The sequence below is a fragment of the Anabrus simplex genome, chromosome 1 (assembly GCF_040414725.1).
Source record: "Anabrus simplex isolate iqAnaSimp1 chromosome 1, ASM4041472v1, whole genome shotgun sequence".
Lineage (NCBI taxonomy): Eukaryota > Metazoa > Arthropoda > Insecta > Orthoptera > Tettigoniidae > Anabrus > Anabrus simplex.
In genome coordinates, this window is record NC_090265.1 from 401,990,028 (window position 1) to 402,014,926 (window position 24,899).

General features: G+C 37.1%; 1 protein-coding gene across 1 annotated transcript in view; it reads right to left on the reverse strand.

Moving 5' to 3' along the window:
• The window catches only part of LOC137496924 (esterase FE4-like), a 135,193-nt gene that overhangs the window by 40,943 nt on the left and 69,351 nt on the right, over positions 1–24,899 (reverse strand). The window contains exons 6-8 of the mRNA XM_068224989.1: positions 21,484–21,686; positions 17,185–17,356; positions 10,216–10,394 (exon numbers count right to left, since the gene is read on the reverse strand). Of these exons, the coding sequence (XP_068081090.1) occupies positions 10,216–10,394; positions 17,185–17,356; positions 21,484–21,686 (554 nt within the window). The remainder of the gene's footprint in view (positions 1–10,215; positions 10,395–17,184; positions 17,357–21,483; positions 21,687–24,899) is intronic.

Genomic DNA, 24,899 nt, shown 5'->3' on the forward strand with positions numbered 1-24,899 from the left:
AGATTTTTAATTTCTTTTAGCCCGATCAATTTTTTAAGAACCGAACACGCAGCTCTCCAATTGGCGCCGGTAGACTGTATTTCAGACGGGAACGGTACAGTACGGTACCCTGAATCACACAGTGACCTATAATTTGACACTGGAGCACCATCAATTTCAGACTTCCTGAACAGGAAATAACTCATTACTTCCAAATTAAAAATTTTTATACCGGTATTTGTCTTTTGGTCCGAAACAAGATCCTGAAACTCGTGCGCTACACGGAAATGAAGTTCAGTCGTACTGGATGTAGCCCCAGGCACTGCTGTCACACCAATGTCGTGCCTTATATACGCCTATAACCGGCAAAGAAAAGAAAAAATACCGTATTAGGAATGTTTTCAAAATGTTATTTGTACTTTAAGAATTCAATCTTAACAAAAACGCTAAAAGAAAAAGGAGTTGCTGCATTTATTCCTTACTGGTACCTTTCAATCAACTCTTGCATTTTTCCGGATACTTTTTTGCTCCTTTTCTTTAATTCTGCTTCCAAATCCGCAATCGTCATTGCACCTATACCATTTCCCGTCTTGTTGAAAACATTAGCAGAATATGGTAACTCCATTTTAATGCATTTAACCCCTTCTTGACCATTGGGACTTACAAGTCCCGCCCTTATAAAAGTGCATTCACATTTTATTCGCAGAGTTTGGATGGCATTTGACTATTGGGACTTGCTAGTCCCACTTCTGAGTAGGACGCAATATACTTGTAGTGTTATTACTGGTCAACAGATGGCAGGAAAACGGTTATATCTTAGCTGTGGTATCTAGGCAACCGTAGAGAAAAGTGTAATCAGTTTTCAAATTATTTATTGTCTTGTGTGACAGTATAAATAAACTTATGAGATTATATTTATGAAGCATGCATATTTGGGAATATATTTCTATACTACGCAAGGCTTCTAATATGTAATATCGTAAATATTCACATATTTCTAAAAGGGACTTGCAAGTCCCGATGGGCAGCTAGTGACACTCGTGTCGTGAGTGTTTTGTTCCATGCCTTACTGTTGTTGGAGGGCGGTAAGAATTATACACGCTGTGTTGGTTAGAATTCGAGTGAAATGTTGAAAATGTTTAGCCCTAAGACAAAAGGATTAAGTGAAGATGAACTTATTTCTGTCTTATGTGAAGATATTCCAGTGGATGAAGGAAACTTGACAGATTTGAAAGACAGTGACAAAGAAGAAACAGCTGATAATTTTACCAGTGTATTTGATGCAGAATTGGAAGCTGCTGACTAAGTATTTATTTATTTTTGCCATCAATGGCCTAAACAATAATACAAATACAAATAATACAAATGCAAATAAATAAAAATATACAATGATATTTGAATGGTATTTTGCTCAAATATAATTTTCATTACTTTTATGGGGTTATGTTAGTCACTGACAATGTTACAGAACAGATACTAGGATTGATTGATTGATTGATTGATTGATTGATTGATTGATTGATTGATTTTCCCTATTAGTTATGTCAACAGACAAATACATAGTGATGTCTGAATAGTTCTATTCCTGAGTAGGACTACTCTTCATTTTTAGTGTTAGGCCTAATAATTATAAGATAGCAACTGGAATGGTTTGGAGGCTGTTATAAATAGCATATTTGTTTCATTTTTTAGGTGTTAATCCTGAAAATGGTGATGACTATGATGAACTGTGAAATGTTTTTGAAACAAATGCTGAAGATGGTCCATCAATTGAAAGTAAGACTGCAAGAAATAAAGCTAAAGTTCCTGAGCCCAACAGAGGATGGAGAAGAAAGCCCCCTTCGACGGTGATACCTGTATATGAACTTCTGTTGTGCAAAGAACAAGAAATGATGGCACTAAAATAGAGGTAAAGTGCCCCGTTGTAGTAAAAGACTACAATGCAGATATGGGAGGTGCTGACAAAGCTGATCATCTGCGTGCCCTGTACTGTGTTGATAGAAAGTCAAGAAAGTGGTGGCAAAGGTGGTTTTGGGGAATATTTGACATAATTCTTGTCAATGCCTTCATCATACATAACCAGATGTACCCAAAGATAACAGTCCTGCAATTCAGAAGAGCTGTTGCCCAAGGACTGGTGACAAAAAGAATGTAGGAAGGAAGAGATCCAGCCAAAGACCCATGCCAACTGATGCACCCCAACCTAAAAGAGGGAAAAGTGCCTATTCAGTGTCCAATGATGTAAGGCTAGAAAATAGGGGGTGTCATTGGCCTGCATTTTCACTGAATATAGGAAGATGTGAAGTGTACAGCCTACAGAAAGTTGAGTCTAGGCCTTACTCAATTTGTAAGATTTGTAAAGTTCATTTGTGCTGCAATGACAGGTAAAACTGCTTTGCCCTGTACCATGAAGTAAAAATAAGTAAGAGTGACAGTGCATACATGTATTTTTCAGTTGTAAATGTGTTCTGTACCTTGATGTCATAAGTTAGAATGCACAAATTTTTACAGGAAGCCTATTTCAAATTTTGTATTTTCAGTTGTAAATATTAGTTAAATAGTTACTTAATACTTATTTAATAATTCATCAAAAATCATGTGCTTCCTATTTAAATAGTAATTGTAAATAATTAATGTATATCTTGTCTCAACATATACATCTATGTTGTGGTCAATACGGGGTTTTGTGACTGTTTACTGCCCAACGGGACTTCTGAGTCCCATTCTTTTTTTGTTATCATGTATTTATTCTTTTTGTAAAATGCTATGTTGTATGTTTCATTTAGAGTGTATTAACCTTAAATTTAACAATATTCAACAAAGAATATTTTTTATATATATAGTGGTCAAGAAAGGGTTAAAGCAAAAGTTTCGTTTCGATGATCGCAAATGTAGGAATACTCCATATAAGTCTCATGTAAAACAATCGAGCAGCGGAAAGCGCATACCTGGTATTATCATTACGCTGCCTATCGGACAAGTTTTGCATGATACATCTCTATTAAGGTAAAAGACATGTTGTATAAATGCAGACTTGTGGTCTACAATCTGACTGTTTATAATGTAACAACAAAAACTGTAGATAAGACTGCCATAAGACCTATCTGTGTCGGTGGGACGAAAAGCAAAAAAAAAAAAAAAAAAACCTGTACAGATTTTCATGTGGCGTTAAGGAATAGCAGGTAGAGGAGCAGCAGAGGTAGCCTCATGTTTGTCTGCACTCTTGAAGAAACAGCAAGATGAGGAAAATGATCGTTAATATCTGACACATGTGGAGGACAAGACCATAACATTATAATGTATGCTTCTGTATGCAGTCCAAGTATTAGATAATTCAAAAATTGATCACATATATTTTGAACCTGGCTCCTCGCAAATGAAATGTGATTCGGTCCATGCTCATATTGAATCAATTGGCAGGAACATAAATATACAGTACACGTTCCATCTGGGTGGTACGTTGTTGTAAGAATGGTGTCTAAGAAAGGTAAATAACACGTCACTGAAATAGATCAAAATGCCATTTTTGATTTTAAGGAATTGCAGAAATCAGTTACCGGTATATAAAATAAGAAAGCTTTTTGACATAATATGTTGATTTCAGTACCGATCAGAAGACCAAGAGCATATCTATTTCAACTATAAGTCTTCTGCAGAAGTGTTTTTAAGGTTCAAAGTGCAAAGAAGATCATTTCACAAATCTTCATACAGTAATATTGAGTCGAAGAAGAAATATAATGGACCTATAGAAATCTAAGAGATTGGAAGGATTGTGTGTGAAGAATTTAATCTCAACAGTAACAATTCTTCCATTGTGGATTAGCAGAGGACACTGAAAAAAGGCAAAAGAAGGAGTAGAAGACTGAATTTAAAAAAAGTTTCTGAATTCCACAACTTTGTGACAGTATTTTCAATACTGGGAATTTTGTTTCATGTTATGAAAATATCATAAGTGAATGAAATCATAGGACCTAATAATAATCTACTACCAAATATCAGTACAGGAACATTCAATAAAGAAAATATGTTTTCTTAATATTTATCATCAAAATTATGACAAATGAGGATTTTGTTTGCCTGTAACAGTGCTTTAACTCATTACAAAGTGAATTATGCTTGGAGTCAAATAACATTAACTACAGATTCTTTCAATTCAGTTTCAATTAATAAGCGTTAAGATGAATGTAATATTAATATTGCTTTGAACTACATTATATTACGATGCCTTCTATGTATTATTTAAATTTTGTGAAAATATCTGTCAAAATAAAGTAGCAATAACAAACTTAATGTAATGATGCATGTTTTATTTCGGATTTTCCTCTCTCCTGTAAAGTTCTATTTTTGGAGATAACGCTGTTTGACTTTAAACCCTTGAATTATGCCTTTGCATATTACATATGCAATTGCATATTTGGAGCAGTTTCATTTTAACAGTGCATATTTTGGGGTTTGCCTCCTGTTAGGGCATATTTAAAAGTATTTCTTGTCGTGAGTGTAGACATCAGATTCTGAAATATTTGACATGTATTTGAGATAAATGAAGTGTTAAGCTGTGCAGGTTATCCTCAGGTAGGCTGTTTGACAGGTTGGCAGCATGTTAAAATTTAGCAACATCAGCTCTACAACTGTTCATGGCTTTCTCTACCTGCAATGCAATTAGGTAGGTACTGATTCGTGGAATTTCCCTTAGAACAGGGCTGTCTTTTCCACACTTTGTAAATAGTTTCCTTTCAAGCACAATTAGTTCTTGTGAGTCTTATTTTGGTTGAGCTGAAACAGTTTGAAGTTCATTCTTGCTACTTAATTTATAATGCATAAGGAGAAGAGAACTGTTAGTGAAGTATTGAAAGCGTATTGTGCCCGTTCGAATCTCGTAGACCATTTGCAAAATGGCGGCGTAGGAAGGTATGGCCCATGTGATCTATGAGATACTATGAATTTCTAGATAGTGCGATGTCATAGAAGGCCACACGTCTCGGAATGAACCAATTTGGAAGGCACTACGGGACAGTAAAGAGTCAAGGTGATTGTTTTTTAAATATAGCAGCGAAGGGATTGTTAAAAAACTTCACTTAAAAATTTGCATCGCAAGAGGGAAGACGCATCTACCAAACGAGCTTCATATCGGAAGAATATATAAGAAATGAGAAGAAAATATCGAAGTATAAGAATTGTCGTTCAAAAACTGACGAAATAATTCACCAGCGGACGATATAAGAAGAGCCGAGAGATAAAAAATAAGTAAAATACGGTGATCTAGATCTAGCAGGATCCCGTGAGCAATCGTCTTACGTTTGGTAAAGAAGGACTAACTGTAACAGAGGAGAAATAATTTCAAACGGGAAGAAGACTATCCTAGCTCAATTCAAGAAGGAGGAGAGTAAATTTCGAGTTCTACAGAAAAAGCTGATATATAAATTCTTATATACGGAGAACTTAATGCCGACCAAAGAAAAATTTACATCCCAAAGAACAAGGAAAAGAATATCAACTGAAGAGATATCATCGTAAAAATGGAAAATATAATGACAGATTCCTTCTCCAAAATGAATATCTTTGCTACCTACAGAACTGAAATGATGTGTGCCTGCTAAAAATGCAAGATGGACCGAACTGGGAAAAGGTACATCCCAACCAGATGACCAGCACATGACGAGGAAGGCGATGTCCAACCTGATGTCCAGACCATGACGAGGGAGGATCTCAACCCACCAGAAGGCGGTTCTGAACGGGAGGACGGAGGATGACCAGACCCGGATTCCAACCGCGGGTCTAACCACATACGAGCACTGGAGCGACAACTGGACCAGATATAACATCAAACGAGGTAAGTCTTTACATGTTTTTTAGTTGCGTAGTTTTTTGATCTGCATGCGCACTCTAAGTTCGGCATGTGCTGATTAGTTGGTAATATTAACCGTTTAATTAAGAATGCAAGTGAATTATACAAGTGAAGTGTGAGATATTTAAGGCTATAATATAATATGGCAATGTAGAATAGATTTTTATTACATTATATACGCGCTACCGCACTTGGTCAGAATAAGTAGAATGTGGCATGAGTAAACGAATGAAGTGTTTGTATTAAGAGCTGATAGCAATGAGTTAACAGATATTGTGGAACTTCGATAGATCTCGTATTAATTTGCACAATGTTTACGTCACGTTTGGCACGCGCGTCAGATATGAATGTATTTGAGTTACGTACACTTTGCTCTGTAACATGAGGGCATTGAACTCTGTTTTAGGTTTGAATATACATGGTTATTGAAATGCATTTAATAGAAAAGCAATTCTGAGTTACTTAGCATAGCATTATAAGAGTAATCGTCGATATGTTTGTGGTAGAGATTATGCAAATGAAGTGATAGTTGTGTATTGAAATGAAGTTGTAATATGGTTATTCTACGGAATGTATTTATGAACATTGAAACGTGGATGTTTATTTATGTGCTTCGGTGTGGATAAGAATGCTATTTGCTGAGGAAACGCTATGTTACATTTATATGAGGCAAGATTTCGTGTCAAATGAAAATAGTACGTGAAAGAGAGCACATCGCGTGGATGACCTAATTGAGGTAAGATTGATATGTACTATAATAGAATTGAGATTCGTGACAGAATCATATGACAGTTGTAGATGCTGTATGTTAAATACGAGAGTACGTTGATATATTATTTAACTATGTTCATGATATTCTTTGATGCGGTAACACATTTCCAAACATGAATGCGTATTACTTTCATTCTGACTGACCATATGAACTCAGTAGCTTGCAAGGATGAGAAATACCATATAATATGAGAAAGGGAAAGCACATTGAGCCTGAAGTAGATGTGTGTGTGGATCAGAAACCGCGTACATAGTTAGATAATTTATTTCTTTTGACAGAGAGATTATTTGAATTGACGTTTCTTGAAAAATGGTACGCTAGGAGCCAGATGTCACAGGCACTAGGGAAGTATTGCCTTAGCCCCTAAGCTGTTATTGAAGCGTATTTAAGAAGAAGGACCAAACAACATGAGTTCAAATTTATGAATGCAGAGTTATGAGATCAGATTTTATGACTTAAAAGTTAAGCTAGGGTTTATTTTCAGAGACATATATCCAAATATATGCTCAAATTTATATTTACATTCTGACTTTAATCTATTTAGTTATTTTTGTGCTTCATTCTGGTAAACTAAACGTTTTATTAAGACGTAATTGATTTGAATGTGATGAGAATAAGTAATATAATTAACATGGCAGTATTTACGTCAACCTAATGAAGTATTTCAATGGAGGATTGTGATTGCTCAGTGATCAACTGTGAATAGTAAGATTCATTTTGATCTCATTTCGGAATGTGAATGTTAACATGAACAGGGATATGAATCTCAACATGAATATGAATATGAACATGAATTTGTGTAAATAGCTTAACGTTGCAATTACTTTTCTTTTACTTGAGCCAGCGCTGACTCTGAACTATTATTCAGGTATAATAACATAAAAATACTACCCAAATTCACACTACTTTTTCGTAGGTCGATATTTTATTTAAATAAATATCATTATATTATTTTTCTAGAACGAATGTGTTATGAATTCTTTCTCTTACGCTTAGTTTATAAGTTAGTTGTTAAGTTGAGTAATTTATTGATTGAATTGATGCATGGTAAGAATTTTTCGAGGTTTTCGGTAGTCGGTACTTTCTTAGATGAATTAATTCTTCGGTAATACGTCTTCGGTGGACCGGTAATCTTCTGAACTCACGTAAAACGCAACTTAATGTAAAATCTCAGATTTTACTTGACTGATGGATACCCTGAGAAGAAATTGAGCCGCTGGGAAAATAATTTGCTGACCGTGCTACCACGGGGCACAGTATGCATGCGAGTTTCAAGACTTTTCAACTGATGGAAGTGTGTTGTTTTGCAAATATGGCAGCACAGTTGTAACCGCAACTAAAAATTATCAAATTAAACATCTTCAAACAATGAAACACAGTAAATTGAAATCGGTAAACTTCAAACAAAAATACCACCCTCTTGTAACCACTGCTTTATTTAAACCTGGACCAATACGAAGTAAATTCAGCGAAGATGTGCATAAAGCATATGTTTCGGCAAACATCCCATTGACTAAGCAGAGCTATAAGAACTTAGTTCAGTTTCTGCAGTTGTATATCGAAACAACCAGTCCCAGATGAATCAACAATTAGGAGGAATTATGTTCCTGAGCTTTAGAAAGTAATGTTAGGTAAACTAAGGGGTAAAGCTGATGGAAAATATATTTGGGTGTCACTACACAGAACAATCGACATGGGTCAAGGATATGTAGTTAACTTCATGTTTGGTATTTTAGGAGAGGAAGTAGAGAGAGAAAAATCATATCTACTAAATATGGCAAGATGAATCACTCAATGGTTGTTGCATTTTTCAATAATACACTTTCTTATTTGTGGCCATCAGCCATTCTTTATGAACATATTCTTGTGGCCTGCACTGATGCTGCACCTTACATGAGTAAAGCCATGGGAGAACTTGGAATATTATATCCTAAGATGATACATGTCATATATGTAGCACATGAACTTCGAGTTGCTGAAGCAGTCTGGGCTTCCTTTTCTGAAGTAAACGCATTGATCTCTACAGTGAAAAGAGTGTTCCTGAAGGCTCCAAGTCACAAAAAATTATTTTTAGGCTTAGTTGATGATCTGTTGCTCCCAACATCACCAGTTCATATAAGATTTATTTTGAGATAGTAAGAAAGGCAGTTGTAGACCTCAACTCTGAAGAAGCTGCTTCAATTGAGGAAGTTCAAGAGGTCTTGAGTAAAGATGGTGTTCGTGAGCAACTTATATTTATTCGTCCAATTTGCATTGCATACCTTCAGGCATCAAGAACTTGTTAGAAAAAGGACTGCCTCTTCACATTAATATTGGAATTGTTGAAGTCGAACAATCCCTAATGAACCCAGCTAATCAAGTTTTCTCAGAAAAACTGCAGAGTGTAGTACTAAAAAACAAACTTAAAAGCATTTCTGGTGCTAACCAATGCAAATGTAAATTTGACAGTGCATCAATACTAGGAGTTTCTGATTTTTGTCAAGCTGGAGTATGCTCCAATTGTGGTTTCTGATTAGGAGAGAGTGTTTTTGGAGTACAAAGCCATTTTAAGTGAACATGGACCATGTTTGTGTTTTGGACAGTGTTTTTGGAGTACAAAGTCATTTTAAGTGAAAATGGTCCACGTTTGTGTTGCAAAGCCTATTAACTTACATCATGCAGTGATTAAGTGTAATCAAAACATTTGAATTTCATTGACAAACTGGAGCATTTTATTGTGGTACAGTAAGTAATTCTTTTCTATTTTGGTGATGTTTAAAGTGTAACATTAATTTCATATATGTTTGTTTTTAATGCATATTTCTAAATTTTAGTGCATATTTGGAGACTTTTTAGTGCATAATTGCATGCACATTTTGGCATTATTAAGTGCATAATTATCCAAAGCTTGGTCATAATCTACAAGATATAGGATGGCAGTATTGGTTCATTTTAAGCAATCCCATTAGATATTTTGTTACGCGGTCTCCACAGAATGATCTGGAGGTTTCTATATAGCCACAATGAAATAATAAAACAATATTTTGGAAGAATTCCTTTGCTAAGCGACGACATGAAAACTTCCAGTTAGTCGAACACACCTTATATAAAAATAACAACTTCAGACAAAGAATTACAACAAAACGTTCAGATTTTATGTCTTAACTTTTCTCATATTATCACTGTTCAGAAGTCAACGCCAATGAGCATGACTTCCAGCCAATCAGATTCAACTTATTGGTCCTTATTGAATATGAAACATGAGATGTTATTGGAAGTTATGTAATATAATTCTGAAGACATTTTGAGAAAGAAAATGCTATTATGAACATGGGTGTTATTCCCAATAAATATAGAGTTACATAGATTTGAACAATGTCTAAATTATACTACAGTACATTTGAAGAGCAAAGGACAGAATATGTAACAAAGTATTCTACTGTAATATTGACTGTTATTATTAAGATGAAGTTGTAGTGAAATCCACAACTGCTTCAAACGGAATTGGTTGATCATATATGAGCCTGGATATTTTTGAAAATGTCTCATATACTGGAAATTTAGTATAAAATTGGATATTATGTAATTTACATTTATTTAGAATAACCACATCATAAACAAATAAATACAATCAACTTACAGTAACGAGTCCAGGAAAAGTCTCTTTGTTGATTGGTTTATCCTTGAAGTAGAAGTGCCTCAGTTTTGAAATAACCTTGCCTGCATTGCACTTCTCAGGAAGCCGAAGATCTGGGAGTATGATTTTATCGAAGAGACGATCAATTTTTGCCATAGTTTCTGGGTTTGTTAAATCCAAAACTGCAACAATGAAACATTACAATGGGTATCAGACACAAAGTCAGATTCTTGCAGTGGCAACGCATGACTTTTGAAAAGTGTTACCACACTCCTTCTTGAGAGTTTATTGTTGCTTGCCCCACAGCATTTTTGTGAGCAGTACGGATGCCATTTCATAAAAGTGATAGACTTGATCATTGATATTCCTTTTGTATAAGAGAACATAATTTGAAAATGATGAAACGGCTCATAATATGAACACTAGTGAGCATCAACATCATATAAACTATCAGTCTTGATCATGCACTAAATAAAAATAGCTCACATCATGCAAAATGTATGGCAGGCTACTTATGCACTCATAAACATAAAGTTTTAAATTAAATTCTAACGGAACTGTAAGGCTTACCTCAGTATTTCCTAATTGTACTTCAGGTCAATACGATGGCATGTTGTGGCATCAAAAATGTCTATAACAGTATCGTAAAAGGTAGGTTCTTCATGAAATCACTCAGAAATTTCTTCTCAATCGCAATCAAAGAAAGTGAAAACAGCCTGTCTTGTACTTGTGAATTTCTTTGGAAGGTGTGTATCTTTTTTAAGGCTGAGATACTTCTTTCAGCAGAAGTGCCTGTTGCCGGGATGGTGAGAATGAGATCAGTCAATTCCGTTGCTTCTGGATATGCCTTTCTTAAGACCACTGGTGTGCAAATATTGGTAGGGGTCAAATGCACTATTTTTCACAAGGTCTGGTTTCATGTAGAGGACTGACAATTCACTTTTTAGTTTTATGCAGTCAAAATTTCATCCATAGGTCTTCACTAACAACTGATAGGCACTATTCGGGAACTTCTTTGCAAAACTGTTAAACTGATCAATATCAATTGAAGTGAAGGAACTCCAGTTTGTTAATATCAGAAAATGTATCTGATAGTTGCATGGACATGATGTCAATTATTTCCAAATACAGTCAGAGGTACAATGTTTTCTTCATTCCTATAAAATCAATTCTCTGGCACTTTTGAGGGTAATCTTGTCTCCCTTCATTGTCTTGCAACTTTGACCACATAATTTCAAAATTATTTCTTGTTGTCTGCAAAAAACACTTTAAACTACTGGATCTCTTTCGAGCAGAAGGTAATATAACATATTTTCTTCTGAAGGATTTAATAATCAGATTGAGGGAGCATTTCAGCAAATACAATATTCGGGAGATAGTAGGTTCGAACCCCACTATCGGCAGCCCTGAAAATGGCTTTCCGTGGTTTCCCATTTTCACACCAGGCAAATGCTGGGGCTGTACCTTAATTAAGGCCACGGCCGCTTCCTTCCCACTCCTAGCCATTTCCTGTCCCATCGTCGCCATAAGACCTATCTGTGTCGGTGCGACGTAAAGCAACTAGCAAAAACATCTCAGCAAATAAATTTAATAGGAAATAGAAATCCAAGTCCTGCAGGATAACATAATAACCTTTAGCTTGAATTCTCATTCCACCATCCCATTCGTGTGCGTTATCTTTCATTTCCCTGGAGAATTCAAGGAGCTCTGTAAAGACAGAGGAGACAACTTCAAACAGCCTACCAGCACATATCCATCGGGTAGGCACTGCTGTTGGTAATCGTCTTTTTATTACTTTATAAAAGGCACCGGCCCTTTTAGGGAATGATGAAAAAACCCTGCTAACCTGGACAAGGTCTGTAAAAATACTTTGCATTCTTTGATGTGGTTAATAGATTGTTGTAATGCCAAGTTGAGCCTATGACCATAGCAGTCAACAAGTATAGTCTGGTCATATTTATCCCTGACTAACTTCTGCAACTGACTGTGCTGTCCTGCCATCATTGCTGCACCATCAAATGTCTCTGCTACTAACTTTTCACTACACTGAAATTCTTGTAACACTTCAAAGAGATGTTTAGAGAGAGGAATAATAGAATGGTCTCCACTTATATCAATGAATCTCAAAAATCACTCTTGAATTTCGCCTTCAGGACTAACATATCTAAATACAGTACAGTTGAGAGATGTGCTCTGTTAAAAACGTCTGTACTTTCATCCAAAAATAATGGAAATAAAGTTTGCTTTTTTAATCTCGTCTTTAACTTTGCTGGTCATAAAAGTAGCTGTGGCTTCAATAATATCTTTTTGTTTGTCAGATGAAAGTCCTGAGAAAACTGTAGATGTTTCTAAATGGTGCCAAAATATGTCATCTTTCTTAGCAGTTAACACTAGCAACTCCCTGAAATTACCACTATTATCAGATTCTTCAGTTCCTTGATGACCCCTGAAAGGTAATCCTTGCTTTGAAAGAAAATACACACAGTATCCATTGAAGTGCTGATAATATATCTGTTATTTTTTACTAGCTCATTATACTCATTAATTTTCTTTCAGTAAGCTGTACTCAAACAGAAGTCTATTCTGGACCTTCCGAACTGAATCATATCAGCAACAGCGTTGGTGTGCTTGATACGGCTCATGGCATGTCTTTAAAACTCTGAAACTATCTATATTGTCCACACCATCTTTATTCCAAGAATTATTTTCTGAGGAAAATAGAATACATGGCCAACAGGACAGTTTATTCATTTTTGCACAACCACATAACCTATTATTTTTCTTTACTCATAGCTGTTGGCTTAAGCTTCAGTCTGTGGTTCAGAGATAATGTAACTACGACTGTTACCTGCATATTAATGATAATGCTGTTGGTCTGTTTTGCAATTGAAACCAACTTTGATGCAATATTTTCCAATGTATAGGACAACTTAAACTATACTGCATAATATTATAATGAAACAATGTCAAATGTTTGAGCTTGGAATCAATCAATCAATCAATCAATCAATCAATCAATCAATGATCTGCATTTAGGGCAGTCGCCCAGGTAGCAGATTCCCTACCAATTGTCTGCCTCATATTTACATTTATTTATAATTGTTTACCTAAATTTTTCTTAAATATTTTCAATGAACTTGGTAATTTATCAAACATTTCCCTTGATAATTTATTCCATTCCCTTACTCCTCTTACTATATGAATATATGCCCCAATCGGTCTGCTTGAATTCTGACTTAATCTTCGTTTCATGATCTTTCCTACTTTTAAAAGCTCCATTCAAGCTTATTCTTCTACGTCATTACTCCCAGATCTTCCCACCCCAGTTTGCAACATTTTAATAATGCTAGTCCTTTGTTAGAAATCTCTCAGAACAAATTGTGCCGCTTTCCTTTGAAATTTTTCTCGTATCAGGTAGCCTGGTGAGGGTCCCATTCAGTGGAGCCATACTCTAACTGTGGTCTGACCAGAGACTTATACGCCCCCTTCTTTACACGCTCACTACAACCCCTAAATCCTCTTATAACCTTGTGAAGAGAGCTGTAACCTTTCTTAACTACCTCGTTAATTTGATTACCGCAATGAAAAATCAATTTGTTCCATGAAATGGGAATAATGAATCAGGATTTTATTGCAATCCTTGTAATAAAAGATTTCCCATGCAAGGAAAGTAAACATGAATTAACAATTATTCATGCAAGGAAAACAAACAAGAAACTGAGTTGCTTTACTTTATATTCTGTCTAATAGAGTTCTGCCTTAGAGTAGCTTTTCCACTGGTTACACTTTCAAATCATGTCTTAATAGTAATAATGTTATTGGTATTTTTACATCCCACTAACTACTTTTCTTTTTTACAGCTTTTGGAGATGGCAAGCACTAGAATTTCATCCCGCAGGAATTCTTCTATGTGCCAGTAAATCTACCGACAAGAGGGTGACATATTTGAGCACCTTCAAATAACATCAGACTGAGCCAGGATTGAATCTACTAAGTTGAGCTCAGAAGGCCAGTACTCTACCATATGAGCTACTCAGCCCAGCCTGTCTTTTTAGTATGATTATTAGTTCCACATAAGGATTTCTAACACAGAGACCAAAAATAAGCCTCAACAATGTTTACCATGAGGAAAACAACAACAAGAACAAATGAAAATGAAAACCTACAACCTGTTTTCCAGTCAGGGATGAAATGAATGAATCATATATAGGCCGTTAGTACGATGGGGTCACCACTCCCAAAGTGATTTATTAATGACTGATAGATGCTATGAAATGAGAATAGAGTGTTGCTGGAATGAAAGATGACAGGGAAACCAGGAGTACCCGGAGAAAAATCTGTCCCACCTCTGCCTTGTCCAGCACAAATCTCACATGTAGTGACCAGGATTTGAACCACGGTATCCAGTGGTGAGAGGCCGACACACTGCCGTCTGAGCCACGGAGGCTAACAAGAACAAAATAATGCAAAATATGGACATAAAATCACTCACAATGATCTGAAATATACTCAACTTTAGAAATATATACACAATGTACTGTAGTAACACTCACTAACTCACCTCACTCACTGTCTGACTCGTTGGCTGAATGGTCAGCGTACTGGTCTTCGGTCCAGAGGGTCCCAGGTTCGATTCCCGGCCAGGTTGGGGATTTTAACCTTCATTGTTTAATTCCAGTGCCTCTGGGGCTGGGTGATTATGCTGTCCCCAAAGTCCCTGCAACTCGCACACCACACATAACACTATCCTCCATTACAATAACACGCAGTTACCTACACATGGCAGATGCCGCCCATCCTCGTCGGAGGGTCTGCCTTATAAGGGCTGCACTCGGTTAGGGATAGCCACACAAAATTAATTAATTAACCTCACTCACTCACTTTATGGTATGGCTTTTAGTGCCAGGAGTGTTTGAGGACATGTTTGGCTCACCTGGTGCGGACCTTGTAAGGCAGATCCTCCAAGAAGGGTGGGCGGCCTTTGCCATGTGCGGGAAGTGTGTATTTTTGTATTGAAGGAGAGTATTATGTATGGTGTTTGAGTTGCAGGAATGTTGGGGACAGTACAAACATGCAGGCTTACACCCTGTGGATCTCCAGTAATAATAATCATGGCACAGGCCTCCCAAAGTGGTACCATCAAGGAGGCCTACCAACCACTTTCTACATTCCGACTGTGCTGCTGTCTAACAATGAAATCACAGTTCCATTGGAATGGGTCCCATGACTGTGTTAATTTAATTTTATAATGTGGCACTACCTTTTACAATGACATGAAATACCAAGATTTTTTACAATACTTGTAAAATTGTATACTTCAGCCGAGATTGAGCCTAAGTATGGGTAATCATGAGTCAGACACTCTCCCACTGGGCTACCAAGGCAGCTGTCCTTTTAGTATAGGTGCAGGATTAGTTTAAATATCTCAAGGGTAGGAAGCAGCATGTCGACAGGCAGGTCTTGTAAAATATGTCACTTCAAGCTACGCACATACAGCACAAATAATCTACATGGGAGTCATACAGGGTTTTCCATATAAAACCAAACCACTCGCACATGGCTGAGCCAAGGCCAGCCAGCTGGCTTCCATCACACCATCGCCCACGTGGTCATAGCTGGTCTGTAATCTGTCTATGCTTCTTAAATCTGTTAATCTGCATGCACAGTATAAGAAATTAAACTATATCTTACCTCACAGCAAATGCTGGAAATGTTGTTACTAAACAGTCATTGTGACAGGTAAACACATTTCAGTTGACACTATTTAGCTCAGCTACTGTAATATTTCTTATTGCAGTTTGTCTGTTTTCCTTGGGTTCCTCCGAAGTGTGTGGATATGTTTGATACACTTTGTTCTTCAGGATATCCACAAATAAGAATCACCAACTGTTAGATCTGAGGAGCAGGAAGGCCATAATTAAGAACTAATCACTCTATCTTCAAACTCTTCCATAATCATATATATGGACTCCTCCGATTTTCCTTCTTTCATTAGCTGATTGAAAAATAAGGTGAGAATGGCATTTTGGTACCACTTTCCATCTACTATATGTCTGTAAAAAGTTGGTCTGATTATGAGTGTTGTGCTAATCACACACTCAACTTTGATTTTTCTATCATAAAGAGCAATTTCCACTCTACAGTGTGGATTATCAGGACACCAACAGCATGTGTTGTTAGTGTTGATATGCTCAGTTAGGTGGAACCATGCCTCATCTGTAAAGAACACAAGATGAGGGTCGATTGAACCTTCAGTCACTCATATGACAGAAACCACTCCTCACATATGCTGCGGAAACGGTTTGTTTTAAATTATGAATACATGAGCATTTGTAAAGTTTGAATTTTAATGATTTTATTGCTGTATGTGCAGAAGTCACAGAAACTCCAACTTGTTGTGTTAATTTCAGTGGCAATTCATTTTTGTGGTGAACTTTGAAGTTTTGCACCAATTTTTTCTTATTTTTCCTTCTGTTAATACTGTACGTCTTCACATGTATTTCCGGTATACCACTGAACCAGTAGTCTCCAACTTATTCACAAGATCAGGAACTGAAGTTGCCTGGGAAAACTCCTGATAAACTCCACAGGAATATGATAACCCAGTTCGTATTTACAATGTTTACATATAATAATACATTGCTCTAAAGATAACTGTCTTCACATCTTTACAAACAAATGATATCTACTGAAGATATTCAGGTAGACTGTGGGTATGGGGAAAGCAAGCCAGTCTTGACTCAGCCATGCGCAAACAGTCAGGTTTTATATAGAAAATTCTGTATAAGGCCTAATACCATAAATTAAAAATTCTTCCATTGCAAAGCTGTGGTCTCTATTTATAGGTGTTTCTTGTCATTCTAATGAGAAGAATTGAAGATAAATACCATGGGACATCATCAAATTCATACAGATAAAGAAACAAACATCAAACTACCACAATAAAATTTATAATGTTTTAACAATACATACATGGTATTAAAGCAGCACACTCTTCCATGGCAATGCCAGTAATTGTAGGCACAGCATTGAAGTGTCCTTCTTCAAGAAGTTGTAAGGGAGGCGCAGGAAGGAATCTCTCAATGCCGTCCACCTCTACCTCCAGCGTTGGTGTGAAAATAAAAGAAAGAAGTCGCTCTTTTTCCTGGAACGGAAGAAAGAAAATAGAGATCTCGACATTTTTCAAGAAAACTCTGATATAAGTTTTGATGATGTAAAGACAAAACGGACACATCTTTTTAGTAGATTTCCCATTAATGAACATTCCAATACCTTACTGCTTATTTTATTTATATCTAGTATACCAGGTCCAAACATGTTTGTAAAGAGAGTGTTCTCCATTATGAAAACAAAATGGAGTGATGATGGAAATAGGTGTTCTTTGAAGCTTATTATATCAGACATTCAAGTAACATTAAATATAACTATATTTGTGCAGAATATTGTGAGAAAGTTATGAATGCCGAGAAACTTCTGTTTCAAGCTAAATCATTTTGTAAATATAAATCTTCTAAACCTTCTCATTGAATTTGTTGCCTTTTGGCAGTAGAGTGAAACTGGCTGTATTGCTGAGATTACTGGTGCAACATTAAGGCGACTAATGTTACAGTCTAAATACCGCTGAAAACATTTCCGCCTTGCCAATACTAACAAATACTATTAAAAAGTTATTTAATCAATTCTAAAAATTGTACAGTCTCTGATAAAGAGAAAGAAGGGGTTCTCGAAACATGTTCAATATTTTTAATATACATTATATTTTAATAGCATTTATTAGTATTGACAAGGCGGAAACAGATCTCTTCCAGTGTTTTTCAGTGGTATTTAGATTTAAGTCAATACAGAGCATAATTAAACCATACTGGTTAAAATAATAAACATTGATGTTATAACCAACAGGATGATGTTTAATTAGTCATTTGAAGCTAAGTGTCCAGTATTGTGATCCTACAAAAGTTGGCAAACCTACAGAGGCTGTGGAGTGTGCACACTTATCTGTGCTGAAATTGCTTGATTTGACACTGTTTCTTGTTGTGGGCTTCTTCATTCTTTGCTCAATTCCATTACTTCATCAAATGGTGTTAATTTATTAATGATTTGGTAGTTTCACCATCTGTACAGGAAAAAGTACAATAGACTTATCAATACTTTTTTGTAAGTGAACAAACCTTAATTGCGCATACTAAAAAGAATTATCACCTGTACGAAGATATATAACACGAAGCATGTTTCTGAAGTAAGTACCATTTTTAAATATGGCAGAACTTCAGTTGTCATTCAAAGCATGCACCCTCGGTATGTACATCTATAGGCTAGCCACAAACGCCATTATGGAAGCATACACCGGTATTTATGTTTGTTTGTGAGTATTGAAAATGCCTCTGACAATTAATGCTCCCATCTAGTGTGAAGTACGTGTTGTGATTCATTTTCCAAATGCAAAAGACTTGAAAGCTGTTGAAATTTATCAGCAGATTAGTGAAATGTATGGAGAACGTACTATGAGCAAAGGAATGGTGAGAAAATGGGTTAGAACATTTAAAGAAGGCCGTGCTAATGTCTACAACAAGAAGCGTAGTGGGCGACCGTCTGTCTTACCGAAGACTTGGAGACTACCACTTGTTACTGCACTTGAAAAAGCATTTAGAGGGTCAGCGCCACTATGATGATGATGACAACCTAAAAACTACCAGGCAGCAGATTTCTATCAGAATGGAATCCACGAATGGTTCCACGATATGGCAGGTGTCTTAATATGCTTGGAATTTAGGCTAAGAAGTAGTTTAAGGTACAGGCTTACATGTAAAAAATAATTGTTTAAGAAATTGCATTGCATTTTATATATCAAAGTGGTACTTACTTAAAAAACATGCCTTGTAATAATGTTATTGGTTTTACGTCCCACTAACTACATTTTTATATTTTTCCGAGACTGTATGAAAAGAAACAATTTCCAAATCAATACAATCTTTTTCCTTTCTATAAAACAACCTCCTTATGAATAGAAAAGCAATTGCACATTATAAATTTCATATTAGAGCCCGTATTGTCGAAGTACTGTATACTGTAATTACAGTATTGTAAAGGTGGAATTATAAAATCTAAATTTTCACAAGTTGATACTTTGACAATACGGGCTCTAATATGAAATTTATAACGTGTAATGTTGATGACAACCAGGCAGGTAGAGCTAACAAATATTTAAATCTTAAGACCAAAATTGCAAAAATAGGTAAGTACATTCTATTCCTGAAAAACTCTCTCAAGGAGGGACTCGTCCCTAATTTATTGAAATCGGTTCAAAACAAGAATGTATTGTCGTACTGGCATAGAAAGACACAAGATAAATCCAACATTCTATGGATCAGGAACGAAATTAAATTTCTTTATAGGAAAAAAGCAAAAATTACAGTATTGTAAAGGTGGAATTATAAAATCTAAATTTTCACAAGTAGAAAAGCAAATCAAATGATTCCTGCTTAGTATTACACTTAAGAAAATGGAAATTGCAACACCATAAAGGCATTGGTCATTTGTGTTGATTTTCAAGATATGGAACGATGTCATGTAGGTATGTAAACAATCAAAGTTTCAGACCCATTGGATTATTGCTACAGGTCTCCCCACGTGATTGGTCGTGGACGAATCAACTCCAGTATACGGACTATGGTGTAGCGTAGTTGACTTGCAGTCTGTGCAGTGAAGTGTACCCCGTCAAACATGCCTCGACGACAGAGAGAAGAGCACGCTATAAACTACTGTCACCATTTGAGAGGGCTCGGATAATTGAGCTGTGTGAGGCTGGATTATCGCTAAGGACTGTCGCTGCACGTGTTAATCGACAGGCATCTACGGTACAACATGTATGGCAGCAGTGATCAAATGAAGGTACACACACTCATAGACCTGGCACAGGCCCAGCGCGACAGAACTGTGAGAGAGGATCGCCTCATCATTCGGATGGCCCGGATGAAACCCCATGTAACAGCAGCGCAAATTCGAGCAGCTCTGGCACCTCACGTTACACAACAAACAGTTGGTAATCACCTGTGTGCAGTTGGCTTACGAGCCTGTGTCCCTGCAGAAGGTGTTCCATTGACCCCACAACAGCGACGTGTAAGGCTCGCCTGGCGTCAAGAAAGATAGACGTGGGTCGACGAATGGCATAGGGTTGTCTTTAGTGATGAATCGTGCTTCTGTCTTGCCTGCAGTGATTGCCGGAATCATGTACGCCGACGTACCGGGGAGAGGGGCCACCCAGATCTTATTGCCGAGAGGCACACAGGGCCAACACCAAGCATTATGGTCTGGGGAGCTATTGGCTTTAATGTGCAATCACAATTAGTGCTTGTTGAGGACACTATGACTGCTCGACAGTACGTTGATAGGGTACTCAATCCAGTGGTTGTCCCTATGATGGCGAACTTTGCTAATGGGATGTTTCAGCAGGACAATGCCCGGGTTCACACTGCACGCATCTCCAGAGAAGCTCTCCACGACATCACAACCTTAGAATGGCCCGCCAGGTCCCCGAACCTCAGTCCTATTGAGCATGTGTGGGACATGATGGGTTGACAACTGTCCAACCGTCCTCAGCCACCCACAATTCTGGAACAATTGTCCCATGCAGTGCAGCAAACATGGGCCACAATTCCTCAGGAAGTGATCCAGAGCCTTATTGACTCCATGCCTCGACAAATTCATCAATGTATTGCGGCTCGTGGTGGGCATATCCTGTATTGATTGTTGTCCATACTTGCAGTCGGAGGGACCTGAAAGTGTAATCATCGAAGCAAAACCGAACACTCATCCTGCATGTTCAATTGCAGCAATGTAGCACCACTCCTTCTGGGTGTTGCAATTTCCATTTTCTTCAGTGTATTTTTGGTACGTAACAAAACTTGCTTGTGCATGCAAGATGGAAATACACTTGTACAAGCAAAAACAATCTCTCAATATCCTTTGTCTAAATTGCATCTTCCACAGTCATCTGCATCTTTGATTAACAAGTGTTAAATCAGATAAGCAAATAGTGCAAAGAATGCGTCAGTGCATTTGGTTGGCTTGAGCAAGGAGAGATGGAAGAGTGGGGGAAGTGGTTTGGGCAGCCGAGCTACTGAGTATATCATAAGCCTCTGGAGGAATAGTTACAAGTGGAGTGGTATGTGGACAGCTTGCTCATCTCTAACTCATGAGCAGGTGAGAGTGTTTCTGCTCATTTTTGCTGCAGTTGTAGCAGTTGCACAGGTTTGACATAGACTATGGACTTACAAAGTCAGGAAGAATATCCTTGGTAGCAGCCTTTATGAGCTCAATGTGGTCCACAGTCCTCAGGTACTCCACTAACTCATCAGGGTCTTTGGTTGTACAGCCGAGAACCTCTCCCAAACGGAACGCCGTATACCGCGGTTCAGGAGTTAGTGCCCATGGGTTCAATACGGCCCCGCTACTCGCTGCTGCCTGATGAAACAGACCTGGAATGGATGGAACAGTCTACAATAGACTTAATCAACTTCCTAACTTGTGATATCAGGTCACCTTTATGTCTTGAAAGAAATAAAACATAGCAAGCAACTGAGCAGTTGAGGGGAAGACTACAAAAAGGCCGGGGAGGGAGGAGAGGAGTAACTATCTGTTTAGACTGGAACCTGCAAATACTGAAAATAAGAATGAGTGCACCCAGATAATATTCTTCATTTAGAATTCAATTCAAGATTTCAAAATTTAGAAGTTTTGGAATCTGATTTTCTAATCTTGGCCAAATCATATTCAGTTACTTCAGCAGACATCATTGACTCTGACCTACAGTTGGAGGTAACTGACTGTTATTGACACAGTGATTAAAAATGCAGGTATAAGAATAAGAGGGATATATGTAATTTTCACAAATATTTGGCTCAGAAAAGATTTCCTCACCTATATAAGTTTGCTGCAAGAATGTTAAACATGATAGACTCCACATACATCAGGGAATTAGCTACTGTATTTCCAAATTTGAAACTATGAACACCAAAGCAGAGAAGTCGGTTGTCAGATTATAATTTTCTCAACATTGACTTCACATATAAAAGAACTGGTACGAAAAGCTGGCAGTAGTCAAGAGTGTCAATTTTCACTTTAATCCTGCTTTCTTCCCCTCGCTTGGCAGCCAGCGGTCACCTTACTCATGCATGGAGGGGAGGCATTAATATCAATTGCTGCAACTAGCTCAAACACTCTTCAAGCAAAACGGTACAAAAAATCATGGTATTCTTGTTCTTAATTACTGGAGTAAACTAGAGGGAAGTTGTATTTAAACCAACACATTCAATCAATATTTTGTGGTTTGCAAGTGTATAGAGAAGACATGAAGATTAAGAAAGTAAAAGAAAAATGTGATTACATGAAATAAATGTCATGGTTAAAGCCCTTTTTGCTGTTAAGTCCTTTATATCATTAAAATATTTTGAGAGAAGTCCACCTTTTTCTCAACACCGAACAATATATTCACCTTGTATAGAAATATCAAGTAAATAACATATCAAACAGAAAATTTTTACAATTTTGCTGCTTTACACTGCACTGACACATTATAGGGAAAATGGCAACATTGGGATAGGAAAGGGCTAGGAGCAGGAAGGAAGTGACAGCCTCAGAATTTGGCTGGTGTGAAAATGGGAAACCACAGAAAACCATCTTTAGGGCTGTTAACAGTGGGGGTTGAACCTACCATCACCCAATTATCAAATGTTCAATTATCAGTCCCTTAATCTGGGACATCTTTGGCTATATTCCAACTTCAAAACAAATTCCAAAGAACTTAATCTCCAAATGGTTGGCATTGAATCCAACCATCACAAATGGAGCAAGACTGGTCAACAATAAGAACTGCTCTGCTTCAGTCAGCTAAGAAATCTATTGGTTTTGAAGAAATGAAGAGATAAGATCAGTGGCGAAGCGTGAACTAAGTAAGGGGGTAGACAGATATTTTTTCAAATTTAAACTATTTTAATCATATTATATAATGTGCCATTTCACTGTTCTCAACAAGATCCAGTCGGAACATCTTCTTTCTTCTTGCTATTGGCTTTACGTCGCACCGACACAGATAGGTCTTGTGGCGACGATGGGACAGGAATGGGCTGGGAGTGGAAAGGAAGCGGCCGTGGCCTTAATTAAGGTACAGCCCCAGCATTTGCCTGGTGTGAAAATGGGAAACCACGGAAAACCATCTTCAGGGCTGCCGATAGTGGGGTTCGAACCTACTATCTCCCGAATACTGGATACTGGCCGCACTTAAGCGACAGCAGCTATCGAGCTCGGTAAGTCGGAACAAAAAATGGAGTCTAAGTTATCAGAACGTTGATATTATAACGTCAGATACTACTATGAGCCAAAGTAGTAATGTTTTCGTCAAGCGCTAGGCGAAAAAGAAACATAGAAGGCGGTGACGTATGAAGATTGTTAAGAGTTATTATTAGAAGAAAAATTTAACATTCATTCAATTTGGCTTAGAAGAAGAACGTCACAGTCGATCGCAAGAGGAATAAAATATCATTACACCGGAATTCTATTTCTAAGACAGAGAGAAGTCTTCGTTCACAGCTATTCTCTGCAGTATTAGCGCTACAAATTATTTCGCACCGCGCAATTAAATCGCTTTTTAAAGATTTTTAAAGCTTTTTAAAGATTCCACAGTGATACGTCACGTTACACACCTAAGACGACGTATTAGCCGATACCATCAATTCAGAGCGGCTAAAGAACTGTAGCATCGGCAAGAAGAGAAAGAAAAAGAAATTTATAAAAACGCACAATCTCCATAATTTGAGTGGAATAATCACCTTTACATATTCCAAACCGTTAGAATAATTTCGAGATCAACTCTTCTGAGAGCAAGCTTTATTTATCACATGCAAATAGTAAGAAAGTATAGCCATAAGATGACGACATTGACTAAATTGACGTCTTATTCTGTTCCAATTGCTCGAGCTACTAAGAAAATGAAGGTGAGGCTGCCCAGATGAAAGCATCAAGATGACGTTGCCGGCCCATGAAGACCAGTAACCAGATGAGACAGTCCCAGATGTTCCCAAACACCTAAGGGAAATGCAAGGAGCTGTGCCCGTATGTCCATCCACCCGGACATGAGACGACTACGGGAAATGCAAAGCAAAGATAAGTTTTCTTTAAGTCAAATATACAAGTAAGAATTTATTTGTTCTTTTTATTAAAGTGCTATTCTAGTTAGTGTCAGTATGATAATTATATACGAGAAGACGGTTACCAAAGTTAAGTTAAAGGATGTTAGGTATTCATCAAACCTAAACGTCAAATCCATATGTAGGGTATAGTCAACCAGTGATAATAAAGCGTCCGTTCGTAATGCTGTCAATGTAATGAGAGGGGTTTAATTTTTAATCTATTGGTGAATTCCATACGACGTTGAGTTAAATGTTAGGCATGTGTGAGAACTTATGACACCGAGTAATAGTAGAAATGAGATCGTATGTAGGAAATGCTTACTATATAGAAGGATGTGGTAATACCTTTTGGAATTATGAAAAGATTGAAACTATGACAGAGGTTAAGTTCACGGTCCATGATGACAGTGGGATATACGTCGAGTTGGAATGAGCTAATGCATATACTGTGAAGTGAAATGTGATATTGATATGAAATTGGAGTGATGGTTCTTTAATGTGAAT